The 26,008-nt window shown below is 33.6% G+C and overlaps 1 protein-coding gene and 1 long non-coding RNA gene across 11 annotated transcripts; both read right to left on the reverse strand.

Moving 5' to 3' along the window:
• Positions 1-2,515: 2,515 nt before the first annotated feature.
• Positions 2,516-4,225, reverse strand: LOC106446740 (shikimate O-hydroxycinnamoyltransferase). The gene is made up of 2 exons (XM_013888524.3): positions 3,758-4,225; positions 2,516-3,604 (listed from the first exon to the last, which is right to left on the reverse strand). Exons 1-2 carry the CDS (start codon positions 4,163-4,165, stop codon positions 2,726-2,728), a joined length of 1,287 nt encoding a protein of 428 aa, XP_013743978.2. The 5' UTR covers positions 4,166-4,225; the 3' UTR covers positions 2,516-2,725.
• A 5,420-nt stretch (positions 4,226-9,645) lies between these two features.
• LOC125595419 lies at positions 9,646-12,764 on the reverse strand. Of its 10 annotated transcripts, XR_007330504.1 has the most exons (9): positions 11,938-12,761; positions 11,664-11,810; positions 11,439-11,584; positions 11,200-11,368; positions 10,982-11,084; positions 10,766-10,916; positions 10,504-10,692; positions 10,311-10,418; positions 9,646-10,124 (listed from the first exon to the last, which is right to left on the reverse strand). It is a non-coding gene; the product is annotated as an uncharacterized LOC125595419 (long non-coding RNA). The 10 variants fall into 10 exon arrangements; XR_007330402.1 differs by having other exon boundaries at positions 10,766-10,902; positions 11,200-11,584; positions 11,938-12,762; XR_007330453.1 differs by having other exon boundaries at positions 11,439-11,810; positions 11,938-12,762.
• Positions 12,765-26,008: the final 13,244 nt, after the last annotated feature.

Here is a 26,008-nt window from a genome sequence, read left to right on the forward strand (position 1 = left end):
TTGGTAACATATGTTATAGTATTGTATGTATATTTAAGGTTAGATTCTGAAATCTTACCTTCATTGTTTTTTCAAATTGACCCATATATGTTTAGTAAGTATCTAATAACTTGATTCAAACATTTTCTAAATTTCTTTTAAGTTTAAGAAAGTATTTTTTGCATAGTTAATTGATTTTAGGGTCTGGAAGTCACAGAAGACTTAAAAAGAAGTCTTCCGACATATCCCGCCTAAATTTTAGTAAAATTTAGGGTTCCAGCCTAAATTTTGGAAAAATTAGGTTTCACGTTTAAATCAAAGTTTTCCATAAGTCATTTAGGTGTCTTCCAGAGAAAGTCTTCTTATGGATTAGATCTTAAAAATAAATAATAAATTTTATAAAAAAATATTTTCAAAGGGAAAAAGTCAAAATCATGTATTAATAAACATTTCTAAAAGATATAAATTTTGTTTTACTTCAATTGAATTATTTTTAACATAGATGAGTGAATGTAGAGTGAGTCATAAATTCTTTGGTTTAGGGTATGGTAACATATATTGTAGTATTGTTAGTATTTTTAGGGTTATATTTTAAAATCTCTTCTTATTTAAAAAAAAAACAATTTGACCTATATGTGATTAGTAACTATCTCATAACTTGATTTAAACACTTTCTAAATATCTTAAAAGTTTAAGAAATTATTTTTTGCTTAGTTATTTGATTATAGGGTCTGGAAGACTCACAGAAGACTTCCCAAGAAGTTTTCTGATATATCCCGCCTACATTTTAGTAGAATATAGGGTTCTCGCCTAAATTTAGAAAAAAATAGGTTTTCTGCCTAAATCAAAGTCTTCCAGAAGTCTTCTAGAGAAAGTCTTCTCATGTATTAGGTCTTAAAAATAATTAATAAATTTAATAAAAATATTTTAAAAGAGAAAAAATAGAAATCATGTATTAATAAACATTTCAGAACGATAAAATTTTAGTTTTACTAAATTTAAATTATTTTTAACATAGATGAGTGAATGTAGAATTAGTCATGATATCATTTAGTTTAGGGTATACATACGTTATAGTATTGTTGATATTTTAGGATTAGATTTTGGAATCTTAACTTTAAAAAAACTTGTTTTGACCTCCATGTGTTTAGTTTTGTGTATATTAAACACTTTATAAGTTGATTATAAGTTTAATGAATTATTATTTGCTATTTAGTTAGTTATTTGATTAGGTTATGGTTTGGAAGACTTTCCATGAAGTCTTTTGACATATTCCCGCCTAAATTTAGTAGAATTTAGATTTTCCACCTAAATTTTAGTGGAATATATGTTTTCCGCGTAAACGAAGTCTTCTAGAAGTTTTCTCATGTATCTGAATTTAGGATCTAGAAGTCTTCTCTTAGAGGACTTTCAAAGAAGTCTTATCTTAGAAGACTTCCCAAGAAGTCTTCTATATCGATAATATTTAATCTAATTGAAATTTTTGTCTCCATATATAAAGAAAATTTACACATTCTCTTTCTTACTCTCAAATGGATGCAACAAAAATGTAATGTTTCTAACTCTAAAACTCTCCAACTTCTCTCTAATCTCTTTGAACATCAAAACACCAAATTTAAATCCATTTATCATTTTTTTCTTATGTCTTCTCACTAATTTATCTTTTTTTACAGGTTTTTCATTACATGGTTCTCATCTTTCACTCATTCAAAGGTAGATCTATAAATGTTGGATATGTATTATTTTGTGTTTTATATATTATATTCTAAAAAGCTATAGATTCAACCTATTGTGATTGTTTTGTTTATTATTTAAGTATAAAATTATATTTTTGAAGTTTTTATCTGTTTTGAAGTCATTTGAATGTTTTTGAATTTGCAAGTTTTCCAGATCAGAGACGGCTTTGAAAGACTTCTCCGAAGACTCTCGGAAGACTTCTAGACAAGTTTTCTAATGCATTTTATACTAGAAGACTTCCCACAAAGTCTTCAGGTAGTCTTCTGCCCAAAGTAGTACAAATTTTGGATATGTATTTTTTTGTGTTTTATATATTGGATTCTAAAAAGTTATAAATTCAACCAATGTGATAATTTTTTTTGTTTATTATTAAGCATAAAAAAGTGTTTTTGAAGTTTTGTCTGTTTTGAAGCTATTTGAATGCTTTTGAATATATAAAATTTTCTGATCTAAATCAGACTTTGGAAGACTTCTTAAAAGACTCTTGGAAGATTCTCAGAGGACTTCTTGAGAAGTCTTCTAATGCATTTTATGCTAGAAGACGTTCCACGAAGTCTTCAGGAAGTTTTCCAAAGTTTGTATATGCAGAATTTTCAGATATGAGTTCGACTTTGGAAGATTTCTCAGAAAACTCTTGAAAGACTCTCAGAAACTGTCAGAAGACTCTTGGCAGACTCAAAAACCTCGGAAGACTCTTGGCAGACTTTTTGGGAAGTCTTCTAATTTATTTTATGCTAGGTTTGAACCCGCCTCCAACGCTTATGTTTCCTTCTCATTATTTTAGTTTATCTGACACAAATACCAAAATAAGTGTAACACTAACATGTCACATGCACATATAATAAACACAAAGCAAAAGGTTATACATGACCGATCCAAATGTTAAAAACCACCATAAGTACAACTTATGTGGACGTAACTTATTGTAGTCTTAAAAAAACGTGATACTTATCTCAGCAGGAGGAGTTTCCATACTGGGGGAAAAGGAGGAATCTTGTTCTGCCGCTTGTCATATCTCGTACAAATACTTCTCAAACAATTTCATGTGTTCAGTTCGGAGAGCAATGAACAAGGATAAGCTGCCATCATTCGTGGGACTTGGTAGCACAAACGACAAACCCTCGAATGCAATTACACTAGGTCCCATAAATACGGGACGTCCCCAACCAAAGTCTGCATCGTAAATGGGTAATCTGACCCAGCTTGTGATTCCCAAATTTGGACAATTGTAGGTCTGTGCGCCACGGATTAGGGCTGACAGATCAGGTTGCATCTCCAGGTAGTCGAGAGCGGACCTCAGATACTCATCGTCCATGCGAGCCAAAACATCATGAATCAGCCCAGCAACATACGATGTTGGCTTTGACAGAAGATCCCCTGCAGCGGCCAATGGTGTGGCAGTAAATACGACGTTGCCAAGGTAACCAGGGGGCAGCTGCGGGCGCAGTCTTGACCGTCCATCAGTCGCAATGTACAGTTTGGTCACTTGATCGTCTGGAAACGCGCGAGCCTTCGTGACTGATCTCCACACATGAGCTGCCAACGTCTCGTACGAGCTGTAGCTTACTGTGTTGCCATCCTCCTTGGCTTTAGCCTTGAGAGCAACAAGAAGGTCGCGGGATAATTTGAATATGGAGACGGTGGTATTGTCAGGATGGAGAGGGGTCTTCATGGACGGAGAAGGTTGGTATTCAACATGATGGAAAGTGGGGTGAGGTGGTTCTCTAGCGCGGAGGAGGGTACGATCGATGAAAGGAGGAAGGGTAAGGTCAAGACCGCGAGCCATATCAGACCAGGAATTGATGAAATGGATACTAGATAAACCATCACTGACATGGTGTTGAATGCCAACACCAAGGGAAACTCCACCACATTTAAAAAAGGTCACCTACAAGAAAATGAAGATGGAGAGTGAAGCTACACAAAAGGAGCCAACAGTTGTTTGTTCGCGATTAAAAGGGAAGTAAATCGACATTACTAAAACTCACATAGCACAAAAAAAGAAAAAAGAAAAAAGAAGACATATAAAAGGGAAGCTGACCTGTAAAACGAGAAGCGGGAAGGTATGTATGCCAGGGGAGTAATCAACATGGGGAACAAGCTTGCTGAGATTGACGGAGGGAGCAAAGTCTCCTAAATCATCGATGACGGAGGGAGTATCGGCGACGATGAAGAGAGCACCAGCGGCGTTGCAGTCGATCTCGATACGACCATTTTCGTCCCTCCTCAAGCTGCCAGCAAAGGGGTAGAAAGGGACCAGGGCCTTGGCGAGGGCTTCCTTCAAGACATGGGGGTCAAAGAAATTGGAGGCACCGTTGGGTCTGTAGAAGTAGACGCTGGAGCTGTGGTACCTGGCAATGATTAGGTCGACGTTTGAGTTCCATAGGTAAGTGGATGGGGTCTCAGCAGCGGGGCGGACCATGGTGGCATTGCGGGTGTTAATTTTCATAGTTTTGGTTGATGGATTTGAATACAATACATTACAAAATGTGTGTGAATACTTTTTTATAGGACAGAACTTAGATTCACCCCCTAAAATGAATCTTTAAATTCACCTCACCCTTCAAAACCAATCAAATTTCCACATAGTTTATTAATTAAAAAATATTAAACTAAACAATAAATAGCTACAAAAAATAAAATGCTAATTTTAACGACGCTAACGCTTCCAGCAAAACCCTAAATTCTAAATTTTAAATTCTAAACCTTATATCCTAAATTCTAAACCCAAATCCAAACCCCTAAACCCAAATCCTATACACTAAACCCTAATCCTAGATCCAAAACCCAAACCCTATACCCTAAACCCTAATCCTAGACCCAAAACCCAAACCCTATACTCTAAATCCTAATCCTAGATCCTAAACCCAAACCCTAAACCCTAATCCTAGACTCTAAACCCAAATTATATATCTTAAACCCCAAAAATAGACTATAAACCTAAACCCTATACCCTAAACCCAAGTCTTAGACCCTAAACTTAAACCGTAAACCTTAACCCAAACCATATAACATCTAAGTTTGGGGTTTGGGTTTAGGGTTTACCGTTTGGGTTTTAGGTCTAGGATTTGGGTTTAGGGTATAGGTTTTGGGTTTAGGATTTACGGTTTGGGTTTAAGATTTACCGTTTGGACTTATGGTTAAAGTTTTGAGTTTAGGGTATATAATTTGGGTTTAAGGTTTACGGTTTGGGTTTAGGGTCTAGAACTTGGGTTTAGGATATAGAGTTTAGGTTTACAGTCTAGTTTTTGGTTTAGAGTATATAATTTGGATTTAGGGTCTATGATTAAGGTTTAGAGTATAGGGTTTGGGTTTAGGAGTTTGGATTTGGGTTTAGAATTTAGGGTATAGAGTTTAGAATTTAAGATTTAGGGTTTAGGGTTTAAGTGGAAACGTTAGCGTCGTTAAAATTAGCTTTTTTATTTTTTGTACCTATTTTTTATTTAATTTAATGTTTTTTTTTATTAATAAACTATGTGAAAATTTGATTGGTCTTAAAAGTTGAGGTGAATTTAACCTAAGTTCGGTCATTTTTTATACTATTCCTTCAGTAGGGTTTTCACCCACGTGGGTTTGTTTTCTATATTCAATATAATCCCATCCCTTCACCCACCTTCTTTATTTCTCCATCTGTCTAACCAACTCCCCCATGGTGGTTTTAACCAATTTAATAATAAGAAACACGTGGGTTTTGTTAAAATTTATTAAATGCATGTTTAACTCTATATTTCGCGAATTAAACCTCACATCCTCCTTAAACCAGATCAGTACTTTAGGTTTTTGATAAGTGCCTTTTCTTGAATGTAATATAGTAAATGTATTGTTCATCTTAATGAAAGCAAGAAGTTATTAAAAATGTATTGTTTATTACCTGATTGAAACCTATAGTTGTATCGGTTTTGTGTGTCTTATTTCTTTTTTTTTTCAACAAAAAATAAAACTAAACTAAGGGGGGTGTATTGAATTGAGGATTTTAAAGTGTTTTGGTATTTCTTTAAAATTTCCTGTTATTCAACTAATGATTTCTATTTTTTTTTTCAAATCCTGTGCTATTGAATATGACATTTATCTAAAGTAGCTTAAAATCACTTGTAATCCACTGTTATTCAATTAACAATTTACCAAAAGTAAATCAAATCTACTGTTATTCAATGATAAACAATTTTCAAAGAAAACCTTTATGAAATGGATTTGAAACTATTCTTTTTGTTATTTTCAGTCAAAACTATCGTTACACAAATCCCACCATTGTACCTGTTATTTGGAAATACCCAAAATCAAATAAAAAATTGACCATGCCTATGAGAACAGAGAGAGAACAAGGAAGCGAGAGATCAGAGACGAAGCTTTCCAGAAAAGTACTGAACTTTCGATTCCCTCTTGTTCATAAATCAATACCCTAAGGGCCTGATTGGTTCAACCGCAGCGGTTGCGGTTGCGGTTGGGGGAGTTTGCGGATGCGGGTGGTTGCGGTTTCTAGCGGTTTTAAGAGATTTGTACGACTGGTTCTGCGGTTAGAAATTATTGCGTTTGCGGGATACTTATGACTGGTTAACTACCAAATGCAGCAGCGTTTAAATAATAAATTAACAATATTTACATTTTATACAATTATAAAAATATCAAAAATATTAATATTATAATAAATATAAAATTTATATTTAGAAAGTTATAGTTTAATTTTTTTAAAAAATATAGAAAATATTTTCATTTTAAAGTTTTATAATATTAATTAAAATATAATAGATATATTTTAGTATTTTTATAATTTCAATTTAATTTTTTATTGAATATTTTTATTTTTGTATTTATATTGTTTTGGAAAAAAAAGAAATTTTTTTTATCCTCCCGCAACCGCAAACGCTAGCTGGAACCAGCTTTTGAATTTATGAGGTTCAGAGCGATTTGGAGCGATTTGGAACGGTTTGGAGCGGTTTGACCGATTGTTGCAAAACGCCAACAACCGCTACCAACCGCAAAAGCTGCGTTTGCGGGTGGTAGCGGGAAAACCAGTCATACCCTAAGTCGACAATTTTGGAAGCCAAAGATTCGATTTTGGAGTCTCTCAAACCTGAAGGGAGCTCTTTGATTGTTAGATTTGATTTCGTCTCGAGCTTTTCGTTGGATCCGAGAAAAAGGTTTTGTGCTCTGAAGAATCTGAGGTTGAGCTAAGGCACACGTCGATTGATTTGTTCCTTTGGTGTTCTATCAAAAGGTCTGTTATCAAAATCTTCTCTGTTTTGGTTCTGTTTTTAAAATCCCATGTTATACACAAGACATAGAAGATTTTGACAACAAACCTTTTAATCCTGAAGAGTATAAGCAAGTCCAGTAAAGTTTATTTGTTCTTTTCATGTTCTACTCTATGGTCAACTAATGTTTGTGAGCTTGAAAACTATGTTAGGTTTTTGATCGTGACTCTCTTTGCTTCTCTATTTTTTCTACAGCTTTGGTTCACCCAAATAATCTTTGCTTCAACTCTCCAAACTCAAAAGCTTGAGGAAGTATTCTTCTACGAGACTGCTTGCCAAGTATGAAAGCTAAGGTAGTATATTAGAGCTTTGGTTCTGTCCTTCCAAGTAAAGTAGACTCCTGAGCCGAGAGCTCTTATTTCTTCTTTAGTTGTCACAATTTCCCGATCTTTTAATGTTTTGTTATCCTGGTTATTTATACTGTTTTTAGTATTTTGTCTCTCTTTTGTCACATTTTAAAGTAAATATTGTTTTTCATGTTGATTTTAACTTACACTTTTGCTTCAAAATGTCTTGTGATAATTTATAAATTTAAATATATTAGATATAAATATCAAACAAAGTTCCACATTAGAAATTAGACAAAGGAAAATCTAATATATAAAGAGATGTCTAACTCTAATTAGTACGAGGCCTTTTGGAAAGTAAACCAAAAGTAAAACCATGCGGGTTTGCCTAAAATCCAAAGTGGACAATATCGTACTAATCAAACAATATAAGAGTTGGACATGGATTTAATAAATCCCAACAATGGTATCAGAGCCAGGTTTACGAAGATCTGCAAGAAGACTACAATACCCTTCAAGTAAGAAAATGGAGGTTTGGCAGAAATTAGTCAGAAGATCATGGAACCTGTAATGACATGCATTCTCAAAGGACCGAGATGTTTTGGGAGGCACATTCTCAAAGGAAAGAAACATACGAGATGAGTGTGGTCCTTAGTTTAAGGAGGAGAATGTGGAATATCAAACAAAGTTCCATATTCAAAATTAAACAAATGAAAGTCTAATATATAAAGAGATGTTCAACTCTAATTAATACGAGACATTTTAGGAAGAAAACCAAAAGTAAAACCATACGGGCTTTGCCTAAAGTCCAAAGTGGATAATATCGTACTAATCAAACAATATAGATTTGAACATGGATTTAGTAATTCCCATCATTAGATATAATGGTTTTTAATTGAACTGAAAACTGAATAGACTTAACTTGTACCTGGCCTTTTCTGGTTTTTTTTTCATTTATGTATAAAATATGTTTTGAAAAGTAGTAAATACATAAATACAGTGAGTAATAAGTTTATAGCTATAACTTGTAGCCTTTTCTATTTTGTTACCACATCTTTCCTCTTCAATGAGATTTTAGGGGGGTTGTAAAGCTTAATGTTTTCGAGACATATATGTAAATTTACGCAAAGCTAGTCAATGCAATCCTCTATTCAGATTGTTGCAGGTCGAGTTGGTAGAAAAGTGCATCAGTGATTATTTATGAACTTATTAATAGAAGAGTGCAAACACGTTGTTTTACAAATATATACATTTCTTCTATTTTATAAACTAGGTAAAGAACCCGTGCGATATCGTAAGGAACTCATTTTATAAAAACAAATAAACTATATTTTCAATGAATTTTTTTTTTTTTAAAACTTGTTGCAATTGCTTTCGAAGAAATACGTGTATTACATAAATATATTGCATGCAGTTATACTTCTCTACTGATAATAGATGTATTTTGCATTCGTAGTTTTGTGCTTAACTGAAAATTTGGGGATAACCAACCAAAGAAAAATAGTGGAAATTCAGAAGATACAAGTATTAAATATATTAATTTTGTAAATATATAATATTATCAAATGAATTAATTTACTCAGCAAATATAACTACCATAAAATTTTATATAATTTTAAAGATTATTTAAAATGTAGATAAATAGATATAAAATAAATGAAAAGTTATTTTTTTGAAAAATCTATGCAACTTTTAGAATGAGAAAACACATCCTTAAATATTTTGTCACTCTCTTCAAACTAATCAAATTTTCCGAGATTATATGTTTTTTCCAAGATCCTTAATGAACTTTTAAAAATGAAACTTTTTCCTAATTTATTTTGTGACTGTTGTGAATTTTTTATTTTAGTTGTGATTATTATTTTTATTATCTTATATAGAGGGCTAAGGATTGCAATAATTGATAACCAAACATTGCAATTGCTAGTTAGTGGTTGCAATAGATAACACAAAAATTCAAAATGGCTCATCGCCGAGTACTACAATAACCAAATGCTATAATCACCAGATGCTACAATTACCAACAATTAAAATGGTTCATTACCAAATATTGCAATGGTCCATCACCAAAAGTTAAAATCAAGAACAAATGTAATGTTTCGTTTAGTTAGTTGCAATTGGTGATTTAGTTATCATTCCCATTTATGTGTAATTAGATAGTGTCAAGAACATATATATTACATATAAAAACACGTGTCTTATCTCTCTTTCTGCAACTCCAATCTTCTTGAAAATTATGTTTCCCTCTGAAAACATAAAAACATAAGGCTAAATATATATATATTGTTTTACGGTTTCTTTGATAAGGCCTTATAAATATAAAAATTGTAATAAATACCTCAAGCGGGTTACCTTTATAAAATCACTTATAAATTTTATAAGAGCTTATAAAACCTTGTATCAACTATCTATAAAGTTTTTAAAACATATATAAATATTTATAAGATTTTATAAATCTTTTTCAAGAGTTTATAAATCTTTTTCAAGAGTTTATAAATCTTTTATAAGATTTTATAAATCTTTACATTTAGAAGTAAAATATTCATAAAGCTATTATAAGTTTAAAAAGTTTTAAAAGTAAAATTGGTGATATAAATACATGAAGATGCTCATTACTAATTTTCTGAGATTGCAGCAGTCATCTCTGCTTATTTCACAGATATCTTCACCTTCACGGGAACTTCAGCTACAGAGATAGTACACTCAGCCATCTCCCCACGCATTACTACAGATATGAACTCGCAGCTCACTACCATTCCGACGATTCTGGAGATAAGAGAAGCCATTTTTGCTATCCATCCAGACAAGGCACCGGGACCCGATGGTTTCTCTGCAAGTTTTTTCCAATCCAATTGGGATGTAGTGGGCCCTGCCATAACAAAAGAAATTCAGGGTTTCTTTACTACAGGCTCTCTACCTCATGCAATCAACTCTACACATATTAGACTTATTCCAAAGATCATGAGTCCCAAAGCAGTTGCAGATTACCGGCCTATTGCCCTTTGCAATGTCTACTACAAAACGATTTCAAAGATCCTCTCACTAAGACTCAAACCTGTGCTTGAGGGTATAGTGTCGGAGAATCAGTCGGCGTTCATCCCGGGAAGAGTCATTTCTGACAACGTCTTGATTACTCATGAGATGCTCCACTACCTCAAGATTTCTGGTGCAATGAAAAAGTGTCCCATGGCTGTTAAAACTGATATAAGCAAAGCTTATGATAGACTAGAGTGGACTTTTATACGTACCGTGCTGGAACGGTTGGGGTTCTGCTCAACCTGGGTGCTCTGGATGATGCAATGCATCACCACAGTCTCCTACTCTTTTCTCCTTAATGATGAGGTCGTCGGGAGAGTTATTCCAGAGAGGGGGATTCGACAGGGAGATCCCCTCTCCCCCTATATCTTCATTATTTGTGGCGAGGTCTTGGCGGGGCTCTGCAAGAAGGCACAAGATTCTGGTCAACTCCCGGGGCTTAGAATCGCAAGGAACAGTCCAAAAATAAATCACCTCTTGTTCGCCAATGATACCATGTTCTTCACCAACTCAGATAGCCATAGCTGTTCCTCCCTTGTTGACATCCTCCAGAAGTACGAGTCAGCATCTGGACAGAAGATAAATGTGCTTAAGTCTTCAATCTCCTTCTCCTGAAAAACACCAGCTGAGACACGCCAACGAGTCAAACAAACTCTGGGTATAGAGAAGGAGGGAGGCGTTGGAAAATACCTAGGTCTCCCTGAGCATTTTGGCAGACGGAAAAAATATCTCTTCTCCTCCATTGTCGACAGAATGCATCAGAAGTCCATAAGCTGGTCAACCCGCTTTCTATCTACAGCAGGGAAAGCAACAATGCTTCAGTCAGTCTTATCACCTATCCCAAACTTCGCTATGACTTGTTTCCTACTACCTAAAAGCCTTTGTAAGCGAATCCAAACAGTTCTTACCAGATTTTGGTGGGATCCAAAGGCGGGAGAAAATAAGATCTGTTGGGTCTCTTGGGACACACTAACGAAGCCAAAAAGCATGGGTGGATTGGGCTTCCGAGACATTGAAGCTTTCAATCAATCGCTTCTTGCAAAAATCGCCTGGAGAATACTCACCGTTCCTGATTGCCTGTTTTCAAGGATCATCTACTGTCATAAAACGTCTTTCCTTAAGGTGCAAGCAAGTTCTTGTATTTCACATGGCTGGAGAGGTATTCTCAAAGGGCGAGACCTCCTACTGCAACACCTTGGAAAGGTTATAGGGAATGGTGAATCTACGAATTTATGATCTGACTCGTGGATTAACCCGGAAACACAGCTGAAGCCTTACGGCCCTGTGTTCAACCTAGATAAAGACCTTATGGTCTAAGATATTCTCACTCGGGAAACAAGAGAATGGAATTTAGAGAGAATCAACCACTTACTTCCAGAGCTCGCTTCGATCATTCAAACCATCAAACCCAGTCTCCTCGATGTTCAAGACTCCTATGTCTGGCCTCTATAGAACTCTGGAAAATACTCGGTGAAGACAGGGTATTTCTCCCTAGTACAGCATGAAGTTCTTGCACCTGCTACACCAGATTGGAAAAAGTTAGTTTGGAATCCCCCACTACTACCAAAGCTTAAATATTTCTTGTGGAAAATTCTACAGAACGCTCTCCCTACTGGAGAGAATCTGCGTAGAAGGGGAATGCTCACCAACACTTTTTGCCAATCCTGTGGAGATGCTGAATCCCTGAACCATATCTTCTTCCACTGTTCCCTGGCTAAAGAAGTCTGGGCCCAAGAGTTATGGACTACCCCTTTGTCGTTGGATTCGGAAGCTCCTTTTGCCACTACGTTGCAACAATCCTACTCCTGGAAGAATCTCTCACCAATGGGGATTAAAGGAAACATCTTTCCATGGATTTTCTGGAACCTCTGGGTTGCAAGAAACAAACGAATCTTCCACAACCTCCGTCTTTCCGCCCAAGAGGTTCTCTCCCAAGCAATTCGATCGGCAAGGGAATGGGAGCAAGCTCAACCTTTAGCCCCCGCTGCGAAGGCTCCACAGCCTCACATCAACATCAATCACAACCGGCCCTTGACGGTACCCACCATCTTCTGCAACACGGACGCGTCTTGGAAAGCACAATCAGCGGGACTAGCGTGGATCTTCTCTACCCAATCGGAAGCGGAGCTAGGCCGCAAAGCCCTCTCTCTGAATTTCGTCTCCTCCCCGTGCATGGCTGAAGCTTTGGCCATCCGAGGAGCTCTGTTACACGCAGCCACACTCAACTACACTAACATCTGTCTCAGAACAGACTCTCAAGTGCTCTTTGGAGCTATCAACAAGAGGATTTGGACGATCGAGCTCTTTGGGATCTTGTCTGACATTGACTCTCTAGTTTTTTCATCTTCATCGCCTTTTGCTTCTTGTCGTATTGTTTTTATTCCACGATCTGCCAACGGGCTTGCTGATGGGCTCGCAAAAGCCCACTTGCCTTTATCTGCTCTGTAGACTCGGGCATGCCTCTTTTACTTTTTAATGAATTATCCTGTTGAACAAAAAAAAAAAGTAAATGTAAAGTACAAATGATTTACAGCTTACAATCACTTATAAGAACACATGTTACACATATATATTACAGAAAGACATGTGTCTTGTTTCTCTTATATGTGTCAAGAACATATATATTACATATAAAAACACATGTCTTCTCTCTCTTTCTGCAACTCCAATCTTCTTGAAAATTGTGTTTCCCTATGAAAACATAAAAACATAAGGCTAAATATATATATATATATTGTTTTATGGTTTCTTTTATAAAGCCTTATAAATATAAAAATTGTAATAAATACCTCAAGCGGGTTACCTTTATAAAATCACTTATAAATTTTATAAGAGCTTATAAAACCTTGTATCAACCATCTATAAAGTTTTTAAAACATATATAAATATTTATAAAACTATTTAAAAGGGTTTATAAAACTATTTACAAGAACTTATAAGCTATTTATAAGAGTTTTTACATTTATTTATAAGTGTTCATAAATTAATTTACAAGGTTTATAAATCTATTTATAAGAGTTTATAAATCACCAAATTAACCAACTTTCCACCATTTCTTTGCTTATTAAAGAACATCATTCTTTTACAGTTTCTTTTATACGGCCTTATAAAAAGGTATAATTGAGCATTGAGATGATTGAGCATTGAAAGATACTTGAGGTTTCTGAATTTATAATGGTTTATAAAAATTTATAAAGGGTTTACAAAACCACAATGTTAGATGAACGCCTCAGTTCTGCAGATGCACATAATGTATCCAGACCAGATATATAGCCTTCTAGGACCTTTTTCACAGCAATAGCAAAAGCCTGATTAACAAGAGTATAGTGGCTCTTGTTATTGGCTTCTTCATTTTCACCTACTTTACAGCTCCCCCTGTCCCTCAACTTCCAACTTGAAGTTCATGAAATGGGTCTACGAAGTTATGGAGAAGAAAGACCAAAAAACCAAAACAGCCTATGTTTCAAAGAATCTGTCCCAAGGCGCCAGTGCTTGATAACCGATGCCACAAGCTCAGACTTTTGTGGGTTGTCCTATCAGCTGGCTTAGAGCATAATCCATAAGAGAGCTTCTGTATGCTAATAAGAGAAGAATACCTTGCAGGGCATTCAACGCCAACCTAACCAAGCTTAATTCCTATTAAAAAGCAACAAAATTGTCACAGAATGTGGCCAAAAGTAGAAGTAGTCTCAATATACTTCTTTCATTTCATATAAGCACTAAAGATATTCCATTGTTTTGTAATTAATTACTAAGAATAGAAATCTGAGAACATGACATCGTAATCTTCCCTAAGATAATGATTTCGTCGTAACTCAATACAGTACATCGAGTACTAAACTCAAATCAATAAAATTGATACTTCTTTTTCCCCAAATCATTCCCTATTAGGTTTCCTATCCTAGCAACTCAAGCGAAATGCAAAGCTCATGTTTCCACGCATACAAACATGAAAAGCGTAAATGGTGAACTTACAGAGGCAAAGGAAGAAGACGGAGGAGAAGCACGAGTTGAAGGAGGAAATTGGCAGCTCTGAGAATGTAAGGACTCTCAATTACTTGGTGGAAGGTAAAGCTCCTCCTGTTTGAGCTTCTCCAGAAGCGAATCAACGCTCGTCGCCACCGTCGTTATTTCTCAATGGAGGAGAAAGTGAGAGATCGTCTTGTTCGCCTGAGCTTGTAGAGTTTTTCAGCTTCGTCGGAGAATTCGTCAGCGCCGTCAAATCCACCAGAGAACTCGCCAGCGCCGTCCGGAGAACTCGTCAGGATCGTCGGATTTGATCACCGTCGAATTCGAAATCAATCTGGGAACTCTCAGATTTGGAATTGAGGGAGAAAGAGAGTAATTTAGGTTTAATTATTCAGGAGTATAATGGTACTTTGTCTATTAAAATTTTAATGGTAAAGTTGAAAAGTGTAAAGTTGAAAAGTGGTATTAGTGGCAATTCCCCCATATATAATAAGAAATGAAGTTTTTCAAAAAGAAAAGTACTTTTCATTTTTTGTCAAACATACATTTTTCATTTAGTAAAAGAAAATTAAGACCAATAGTTTCATTATTTCATTTAAGATTTTTGCTACCCAAACTCAGATGACATTTCCTAATATATTTTGTTGACAATGTTTCATTTGAATATCTTCTAAGAATTTATAAATAGGTAACGCAAACAGTTTTTTCATCATAATTTAATGAATTTTTGAGAAAATACAATGAGGAACTTTTCGATATAGACTATTTATATATTTTCAAAGATCTATATGAAAGATAAAACTTTAGATATGAGTTAATTGATTTAAGATAATACATTTACAATATATTATGAATAGGCACATCATTAAAAAATGACTCTCTATTGCATATGAAAACACACACATAATTATAGAATAGACACTTATTGAGATATTTTAACAACATTTTTTTTTTTTATCTTTTATAATAAGAAGACACAATTTAGAACTAATAATTGTAGAAAGACACTTATTTATTGGTGTATTTTTAACTACTAATAAATATTTTTCAATAGTTTCATGTTTGAAAAACAAAATTAATCTTAGTTTATCATGAAAGACAAAAATCTTATGATGAAAAGACATAAGTCTTAAACTAATAACTGTAAAAAGACACTCATTAAAATATTATAACGATTTTTTTTAAAGAATTTACTTGTTCAGATGTTATAACTAACTGAAAAATTCCAATACTAGCATGTTGAAAAAATGCAAAAAAAAATATATTTATTGTGATATTTTAACCATTTTATAAAAACGTTTCCAATAGTTGCATGTTGGGAGAATAAAACTAATCACAGTTTTTCATGAGAAGACAAAGTTCTTATAATGAGGACACACAACTCTCCAAATTATTAATTGTAAAAAGACACTAATTAAGATATTATAACTACTTTTTGAAAGAATTCACTTGTTCAGATGTTATAACTAATTGAAAATTTCCAATAGTTGGAAGTTGCAAAAAGATATTTATAGTGATATTTTAACTATTTTAAACAAAACTTTTTACAATAGTTGCATGTTGGAAAAACAAAAGTACTCACAGTTTTTAATGAAAATACATAATTTTTATAATGAGTAGACAAAACTCTTAAAATTACTAATTGTATAAAGACACTTATTAAGATATTATAACTACTTTTTAAAAATTCTCTTGTTAAGATGTTATAAATAATTTAAAAAATATATTAATACTTGCACGTTAAATAAATACAAAAATACACTGCTCGGTCGCTACGTAGCGACCGAGCACGCATGTTGGAAAAACAAAACTAATCACTGTTTTTTTATGAAAACACACAATTTTAATAATAAAAAGACACAACTATTAAAATTATCAATTGTAGAAAGACTCTTATTAACATATTATAACTGTTTTTTAAAAGAATTCACTTGTTAAGATGTTATAACTAATTAAAAAAAAAATAATACTTGCATATTGGAAAAGGCAAAAAAAAACAACACTTATTGTGATATTTTAATTATTTTAAAAAATATTTTCAATAGTTGCATGTTGAAAATAGCAAACCAATTTTATGTTAACCGCTGATACCATCAATTTTTTATAGGAAAAAAAAATCAAAATCTAAAGGTGGAAATAGTTCTGAGAATATAATCTAAGGGATATACGTTTATTTACGATGAAGGCTATGACGCCATCGCTTTAGCAATCAAAGCCATCATAGTATCTCTACAAACGCATCCCCTGCAGAAACTAATTCTCTTTAAAGAGTTGTATACTTTCACACGCACTGTTTCAGTGGAACCTCATCATCTGCCTTAAGAGTTGTATCTTATCAGAAGGTTATATATTGAAGAGATTGTATAGGTTTTCATAATTGTTTCAAGTTTTCTCTGATTCTTCTTTCCGCATCTTATCTCTCTCTGATTCTACTGCAGATAATTTTTCCTCTCCCTTTATCTTTTTCCTATAATCAGACTCCATTAAAGTATTGTTATTTCTCTGCAATTTTCTAATTATTAAATTTATTCCGTTTCTGTAATTACAGTAGGCGTACTTTTGCTTAGATGGCATTGGTGTATGCTTCATTGTTTGATTAGCTTTTGTATGATCCACATTCTAGAAGGGAGAAGAAGACTTCTTCCAGGCAGAGAAAGAGGGGATCTTTTTTTTATGAAATATATCAACTTATATCTTCCTTCACAGGAGAAACGGTTTCCACAAGGAAAGATAGTCGACCAGAAGGCCGGGTATGGAGCTTTGACCAAAGTTATCTACGCAGTTCCAGATTTGTATTCTTTTCTCTGTCTTCTCTCTTCTTCTTCTCTGGCTTATTCGAACGTTTCGAGTGAAACATATGAGTAGAAGATGAATCTAAAACAAATTACACGTGATCTGAGTTTCTCTCTCATTCCCTATTTTTTTTTTTTTTCTGTGTATATGCCGTTGGATATATGAAAAACTCGGAAGAACAAACCTAAAACCTTAACTTTTTTCTGATGTTTTCATAAATCTCCAAATGCAGTTCTTGCCTTTTTCTGCTGTCCCTGAAATCTCTGGTTGCCATTTGCCAAGATCGTTGTATTTAATTGATATCACTTCGGTTAGTTGCTTATCGATCATTTTGGTTAGTGCTTTACTGTTTCGATCGATACAATGAAATTGTGGAATAAACCTGCTGCTCTTACCGTCATGATCGTAATAGATTTGTCCTGTGTTCAGTGATCTTTACCGTTTTCACCAACCATCTATCTAAGCACACAAATAAGCCATGTAAACGTGATTTCTGATATGTCAGATAATGTTCGTTTAGCGTACATGCGGAGGCTATTTACGTGTACGTTTCGACTCTCAGTGAATGTGAAGAGCAGATGGATATCTTCTGGATGATAGGTGGCGAGTTTCAGGATGGTAAGGATCTCAACAAGCATGACGGCTTCGTTTTCAGCGGAAGCTGCCATGACGTCTTAAAAATCGATAGGATCATTAAGATTTTCCATGCTTAAAAATCGACGTCAGGAAGAAGGGTTTGAACATCTCCTTTCCCACCATATGCTACGTAGAATAATATGATAGAAAATTGGGAGGATGCGTAAAGGTGTGTGCATGGAAGGAAGAAGCAAAACAGAGAAGAAGTACTGAAAATGGGTACGTAGTTATATTTCATTATCACCAGCCATTTTAGAATGTTAGCAAGACAAAGTCTTCCTGAATTAGCCGCATCTTCACTGCAACCATTTATGGAGGTTAGCATATATTTTATGTCACAATGTTGCAATTGTAAAGCGCTTCCTATGGTTTCATCTTTTCTTTTCTTTATTTTCCGTTCAGAAACACTTTGTGGATGCTAAGACAACGAAGTTAAATGTGGAAGCCAGAGAGGATGTAATGGAATTTCCCCTTTTTTTAAAAAAAAGAAGAAGAAAGATCAGAGCAATTTACTGATGAATAAAACCAATGAATTGAGTAGATAGTTTATAATAATTTCATGGGAATATGTAAATTATGGTATATGCATTTATAATAAAATGCATTCTAATATATAAAAAATACTACTGAATTTTAACTATTCATGGTGTTAATTTAAATGAACTTCAGTTTTGATGGTTGTGGCGTCTGATAGTATCTTGTTGGTTATTAAAATTTTCTTGAAAAAATATTAGTTATTAATTAACATTGGAATGAAAAAAATTAAAATTCATTGAAAATTTAATTGTCTGGAATTTAATATTTTTAAGAGTATAAAATGTTTATATGCTTGTTTTTTCCAGGGAACGTAGAACCGGATGGAATAATAATGACACCTTACAAGCCATTTTCAAGCATCTTTTCAAAAACCTGCAATATTAATGCTAATTTGATCATCAAAATCCTTATTTGTAGACGGTATGATTGCATTATAAATATTAATGCGAGAGGGTTCAGAGGTTTGGAGAAAATAACAAATAAAATGTGAGAGATGAAGAAGACGATGCTTTCCAGATTTCAAGTGAAGGAATTTTTTTTCTTTTTTTAGTATATTGTTTAGTGGGAGACAAACCTTTTCATCTAGTAACATTGTTGTTTTGTTAAGAATTTTGGCTATCCAAACACATAAAATTCTTTCTAGAACGTTCCATTTGAATATCTTCTAAAAATTTGTAACTAAATAACTGCTTTTAACTTTTCACCATTTAATAATTAGTGAGATCAGTGAAAATTTTACTTTGACAAATGCATAGATATTGACTATTTATAGATTTTAATAATCTATTTGAATAGTCACAACTCTTCAATTTGAATAGTCACATTCTTCCAATTTAAATGTAGTTATTTTGAAAAAATATTTATAAGAATAGTCACAACTTTTCACTTTCAAAAGATACTTAATGAATAGTCACAATTTTTAGAAAAGTCACAACCTTCCAACATTTTATAAAAGACACAACATTTTAGACATCTTTTACAAAAAACACAACCTTTCAACATAAATGAATTCACAACCTTTAAAATTAATTGGGATTGCTATTATTAGTAGATATGTACATTTCTTCTATTTTATACGTAATATTATTACAGAAACATATAATTTTTCATATTCTATTATCTATAGTATACTATTCAGTTTAAAATTTGAATTTTTAAGTTAGATATGAGCTTTAGCAAAAAAAAAGAAGGTTAGATATATGAGTTTGATAATACTTTTTACTTCATATATGAATGAAAATAATGATAGCTTCATCTATAAAGTTTTCTTTAGCTGAAACCATTATTTAAATACGGTATTTGAACTTCTTTGTAAATATATTGTAGGATAGATGTGTGATGTCCCATCATGACTTGTAAAAGAGGTAAGAGTTTTGGTAGAGCAGGTTGAGCAATTGAAAGGAAGCTAATATTTTGTAGATAATGTGAACGATCAAGAATGGGAAGATTAATTTTAACATTAGTCTATTTTTAACATTTTACCAAAAAATAAGAACAGGAAGATGCCTGATAAGGAACTCACGTTTGTATGGTATCAGAAAGGTCTAAACGTCGAGTTCAATATCGCTGTCATGTGATCCAAGTTAATGGTCCACTCACTTTTTTATTCATTCAGTTTTCGACAACAAAAGAAAAGACGGAAACTGAGAGTAATGTAAAAAGGTGTAGATCACAATCGCAAACGTGATAGTCTTATGTATTAAAAATTTAAAACCCAACTTGTAAAGAACAAAACACAACACATGTTTGGGAAGGAGAGTACTTCAACTTCACAAGTCATTATTCATTATTTATATAAAAAAAATGCAAGAACAGAGAGTTCAAAAATTGTTTGGATAAAGTTATGCTAGACTCCTTCGTCATTCTTGTCATCAATGTAGCTATTGTTGCTGCTCCAGTCACACTTCAAGGTAGATCTAGGCGACCCACAGTACTTGCCCAGCTTCTCTTTTGAGTAATGCATATAATACCGCAGAAACAAGAAATGATATTGGATGTGCTGTTGGTTCTGTGGGAAGGTTGGATACACAAAGGTAGACTGTGTAGCTCGTCAGAAGAGAAGAAACATGTCTAAAATGATGAATAAAGCGTTCATTGAATCCAAGAGGATGAATAAAGCGTTCATTGAATCCAAGAGGATTGAAAAGGTGCTGTTAGCCAAGTGTGGCTCGCTTGATAAGATCAAAGAAAAAACATCAGAAGAAGGATGCAACTCTGTCAGAGTTAGTTTTCACATAGATCAAGAAGCATTAATTGTGGAGCCAGAAGAAGAAGTTGTTCATGGTACAAATATCAAAGTGCGTCGAAAAAGTGATGCAAAGTGATCATGAAGAGAGTGATGATGGAATCACTCATACAATAGCAACAAGTGCAGTGTGCACTCGATTTGGATAAAGAGGGGCATGTGGTCAAGATGATGACACATGAAGTAAGCCAGATCCTCAATAGAAGTGGATCGAGTGGTAGTTTGACGGCTGCACAGATCATGATGCAGTACTAGTAATAACCGTGCGTCTCTTGTTTGTCAAGTGCTCAGCTTTTTTCAGTCCCTCTCCTAACTTGTTGTGAATGCATACAAAGTCTCACATTGGATATCGTCCACGGCCCGAAGGCAAAGCCCGCATGGATTTGGTTTTGAGCTCCTTCCCAAAAGGCCTCGTACTAATCAGAGTTGAACATCTCTTTATATATTAGACATTATTTGTCTAAATTTTTATTCTCAAAAGGCCTCATACTAATCAAAATTGAACATCTCTTTATATACTATACAATATTTGTCTAAATTTTCAATGTGAGACTTTGTTTGCATTCACAACAAACCTTCTCTCAAACCAAATACCACGAAAAACCCTTGGCTCCAGCCTTTAGCGAAACCTGGTACACATCTTGTACCGCCATAATCACCAACGGGACTCTTCACCTAATCCTTGTTACACCATTAGGATTTATTCACCTAACCCTTGTTGCACCATTAACATTCACCACCTAATCCTTGTAGCACCATTAGGAATATCCACCTAATATTTGTATCGTCATTAAGGAGAGACTTTTGACACAAGTTTCATCAACCTGGCTGATACCAATTGTTGGGCTTTTTCAATGCCCATGTCCAGTTCTTCCGCGAATAATTAGTATGATATTGTCCATTTTGGGCCCAAAGGCAAAGCCCGCATGATTTGGTTTTTGGACTCCTTCCCAAAATGCCTTGTACTAATCAGAGTTGAATATCTTTATATATAAAGTTGAGTTTGCTCACTCCTGAAGGCTCCACATCAGATTCCAGGTCAGAAAGTCGTTAAACCACAGCGCGACACGTGTCCGCTCTCCACAATCTTCACCGTATCATTAACTCGCAAGACAATGTGTTTTTGGTCTTAATTAATTCGTTACCTTTCTTATGCCGTGTTTATAAGCTCTATAAACTGTATGTGCTTATGATTTGACGGGTATACGGCCTGATAGCCCCAATAGATCTGACCCTAATTGTGCTTTACGCGACTGATAGAGATTAGGGTTCGTCTATCTTCAATGTACGGAAGCGACTTCTGATCTTCGCATGTTTCTCTGAAATGCTTCCAAGTTGTTTCTTCATCGTTTTTAATCTCTTATTTATCCAAGCATCCACGATATAGCCTTGAATGCGATCTCTCCTTGGCGAGGCGGTCTAGCTAAGAGTATAAATAGGTAAGCTTCTCTCGAAACCATCTTCTCTAAAACCAAAAAAAATATAGAAATATTTAGGCAACCATTTAATTGACGTTCTTTCTGATTAAAAACTTTTGTTTTGTGTTATAAATATGTACTAGGATAAGACCTGCGCCTTGCGCAGGGTGAATTTATTTATATATATTATCGATAATTTTTTTATATATTGGATCATTTTATTTATACATATATAATGTTTTTTTGTTGTTATTATATAATTTTTTTCCGATGACCGGATCAATTTTTATTAAAAATTATGGAACTAAACTATAATTAATAAATCATGGGTTGATCGGATTGGACATTAAGCAAATTATGACACAAAAATTTTATTTTTTCCACCGAACACATTCTTGAAAAAATTCAACAGTATTATTTTCACAGTTGAATTATTTTGACATTTATCTTCCATATGGTTTTGAAAGGTCTCAGATCAACCATCGAATTGATACATGTCATTTTAATGTTTTTAATCGTATTCTTAAGGAAAACTAACATTTTTGTAATTTAAAGTGGTTTTAAAAAATTCAAAATATAACATATAAGAAAAAAATCTAATATATAAGAAAAGTATAACATATAAGGTTTACTCATTTTTGTAATATAAAGTCGTTTTACGAATTTAAAATATAACATATAATGTCTCCTCATTTTTGTAATTTAAAGTCATTTTAGAAAATTCAAAATATAACATATGAGAAAAAAAATCTAACTTTTTATTATATGGTTAATGTCACTGTTTATTGTTTTTTAATAATATAAATTTAAACAAAAATTCAGAAGGATGTAAAAATTGTTATCAAATCTTTATTATTCATAATCATTAATTGTCATATTTATGTTAATCACATTAGGTAATTTCGTAGTTTTTATTTAAGGAAATAATACACTCTTCTTATATTTTAGATTAATATAATGTTTTCTAGTAATTAAATTTTGAACCAACATTTTTTCAATATATATTGATTTTTAAGCTGTCACGTAAGTTAAATTATTATCCTAATTAAATGACACCGAATCAGAGTCTTTTTTAATTAGTACAAACTTAGAGTTATAATTTTTTAAATGATTTTCAATTAATATACATACATGAGAAACTAAAACAGCTTGTTATATAACTACCGAGATATTTGATCGGATTAGCATAAGCAATATTTAATAGCCTTGGCCGCAAATTCTCAATTGATACGCCCTCACATATAAGCTCTATATATTATTTAGTTTCCATTAGTTCCTTAGGCTTAATTAATAGTCTTGGCTATAAAGTCTCCCACTACGATGAATTTCCATAGGTTAATGTGTTAGTTTATAAAATATATTAATAATATATTGCCTTGGCCACAAAGACTTAACAAACATATTTTATGGATCTCACACGATTATTAATATTTCCATGGGCAGCTTTCCCTTGAAGAAAAATGAGAAATAAAAAAAATTGATTAAATTCGTTTAACATAAATACCAAAACTGGTAATGATTGATTTAACATAACCCTAAATTAGTTTGTGATATGAACCGGTTAAATTGTAGAGCAGTACTTTTTGAATCACATGAAACTCAAAAGTAATCTGCCGTTTTTATATACCTCACTTACAGTAATAATTACATGATTTTAGAACAAAAATTCTCTAGAACCAACTGAAGAAGGACTCCCCAACCATTGTTTTACAAAAAAAAAGGACCCCCCAACCATTCATGCAAACAGACATAGTTATGACCCTTTAAACAATATCATAGTACAGATTATAAAGTTTTTTATCAAGTGACTGAATTTTTCTGGTAAACCACGTTTGCTACATATACAATATAATTAATAAAGTGGATATGAGAAAATCAGGAAGATTAACTGAAACTTGTGTAGCATAGTTCTATTACAGTGGTGAATGTTCTTATTAATCAAGGTAGATAATATTAACTGACGATAATGTTCTGACGATAATGTTCCTGTCAATAATTTTTGTAAGTGATGTAGGTCTGTTTATTTTCGTACATAATGCATAGAAAATTACATGTTTTATTTTCTACAAACTTGAAGTAAAATGAGAACATTTGATATTTATTCCCTATAAAATGTATTCGTAGACGTTATTAAATAGTTATGCTTACATGATAAGAAAAACATACACAATAAATAATACTGATGGATTACACTATGGTTTTACATAGCATAGGCGCACCTGCCGTCTTATTTTTAGACTATGTATATGTGACTGTCAAAAATTGTATTTCGCTAGGGAGTTAATTTATAAACCATGCTATTTCTTAATGTGTTATAATTCTGACACGTCAGATTTTAGAAGGTTTAAACAACTGCCACATAGGATGGGGTCTTTTTTTAATTTTTACAAAATTCAGGTTATAACTTTTTAAAAGATCCTCAATTAATATATAGGGGATTCTAAGAAAGCCATGATTTTTTGTTGTATATCCAGCAGAGACTGTTGAGATTGTTAAAGCCCATGTCCAACTCTATATTATCCGATTAGTATGATATTGTCTACTTTGGGCGAAAGAGGCTGCCCGCATGGATTTACTTTTGGGTTCATTCCCAAAAGGTCTCATACTAATTAGAATTGGACATCGCTCTATATATTAGACACTCTTTGTCTAATTCTCCAATGTGGATTTAGTTTGAATATCTTTCATTCTCCCCCTCAAACTAAGTACAACACTCATCTCGTGTCCCACAACTAAACTTCCATGATCTTCTGACTTGATCTCTGCCACACACATCTCATTCCTAACTTATAGGATACCATTCATATCTCGAAGGGTATTATGATCTTCTTGCAGACTTCTCGTCAACCGCTCTGATACCAATTTTTTGGATTGTTAAAACCCATGTCCAGCTCTATGTTATCCGATTAGTATGATATTGTCCACTTTGAGCCAAAAAGGCTAGCCCGCATGGATTTATATTTTTGAGTTCATTCCCAAAATGTCTAATAATTAGAGTTGGACATCTTTTAATATATTAGACACTTTTTGTCTAATTCTCCAGTGTGGGACTTAGTTTGAATATCTTAAGAGACAGACACAAAAGTTGCCAACAAGGTCTTGATTGCCAAAAAGGAAAGCATAGAGGAAGGAGCTGAACACTTTCGCAGAGATCTCTTGCACAACTTATTCAACCATTTAGTTTCCGTAAGGAAAGCTTATTGTTTACTCATTGATTCATCAATTGAAGAACAGATTGCTTCCTCTATGTCTTTTCCTGCTGCGAAGGTTTTGTTTTTGGTATCTACATTTTAACTTACAAATTCACTTCCATTTTTTTGTCTTTTAGCTGGCCCAGAAGAAGCACAAGTATGATGGTTTGGAACCGTAGAGGCCATAAAAAGAAAGGATGAAGAAGATAGAAAAAAAAAGACATGGCGAAGTCAAAGAAATGGCTTTTGATAAAAGGTAAAAATGTTTCCTTTGTTTGTTTCAGAACCTAAAGGTTCAGACTATTGCAGCGTTTTTCTACCATCAAATATTTACTGCTTATCATCAGAGTATTGCAACTCTACTGTGCATGGAGTTATGTTAGATGATGTTGCTCGGTTTTTGAATCTGCTCACCACTACTCAGTTTTGGGCTAGCATGGCTTATCTCAGCCAAGAACATTGGAAAAGGTAATGTGTTTTATTTCTTCATTCAAATGAATGTCTCTATACCTTTATTAGTTATTGTATACTCATATATAACCAAGAAAAACGTATATTGAGTTTGTAAGTTTTGTTAGGCGATGTTGGTCCATCACGAAAAGTATGGAGAATGAGATAGTAGTTGAAGCTTTTATGAACTTCAGAACCCATACAAGGTAATGATTGAGGTTCATCATTTGTAACGGTGCATCAAGTTCCTCCATCTCTGATCTTCCTAGCTGTTTCCATTGGGTAAGTCTTGCAATATGTTTGTCTTTTTTCTTTATTCATTTACAAGAGAATAGTCGAGATTGAGAGTTGATTCTTTTGATGATTGCACTTAAAAGGGCTTAAACAAGCCACTGATTATTGCTGACAAATAGTTGGAGGCAAGGGAGTAAGACTAGGAAGTGATGCAGCTCCTTATGTGAGATACGTACCAATATAA

Source organism: Brassica napus, chromosome A1 (genome assembly GCF_020379485.1).
Source record: "Brassica napus cultivar Da-Ae chromosome A1, Da-Ae, whole genome shotgun sequence".
Lineage (NCBI taxonomy): Eukaryota > Viridiplantae > Streptophyta > Magnoliopsida > Brassicales > Brassicaceae > Brassica > Brassica napus.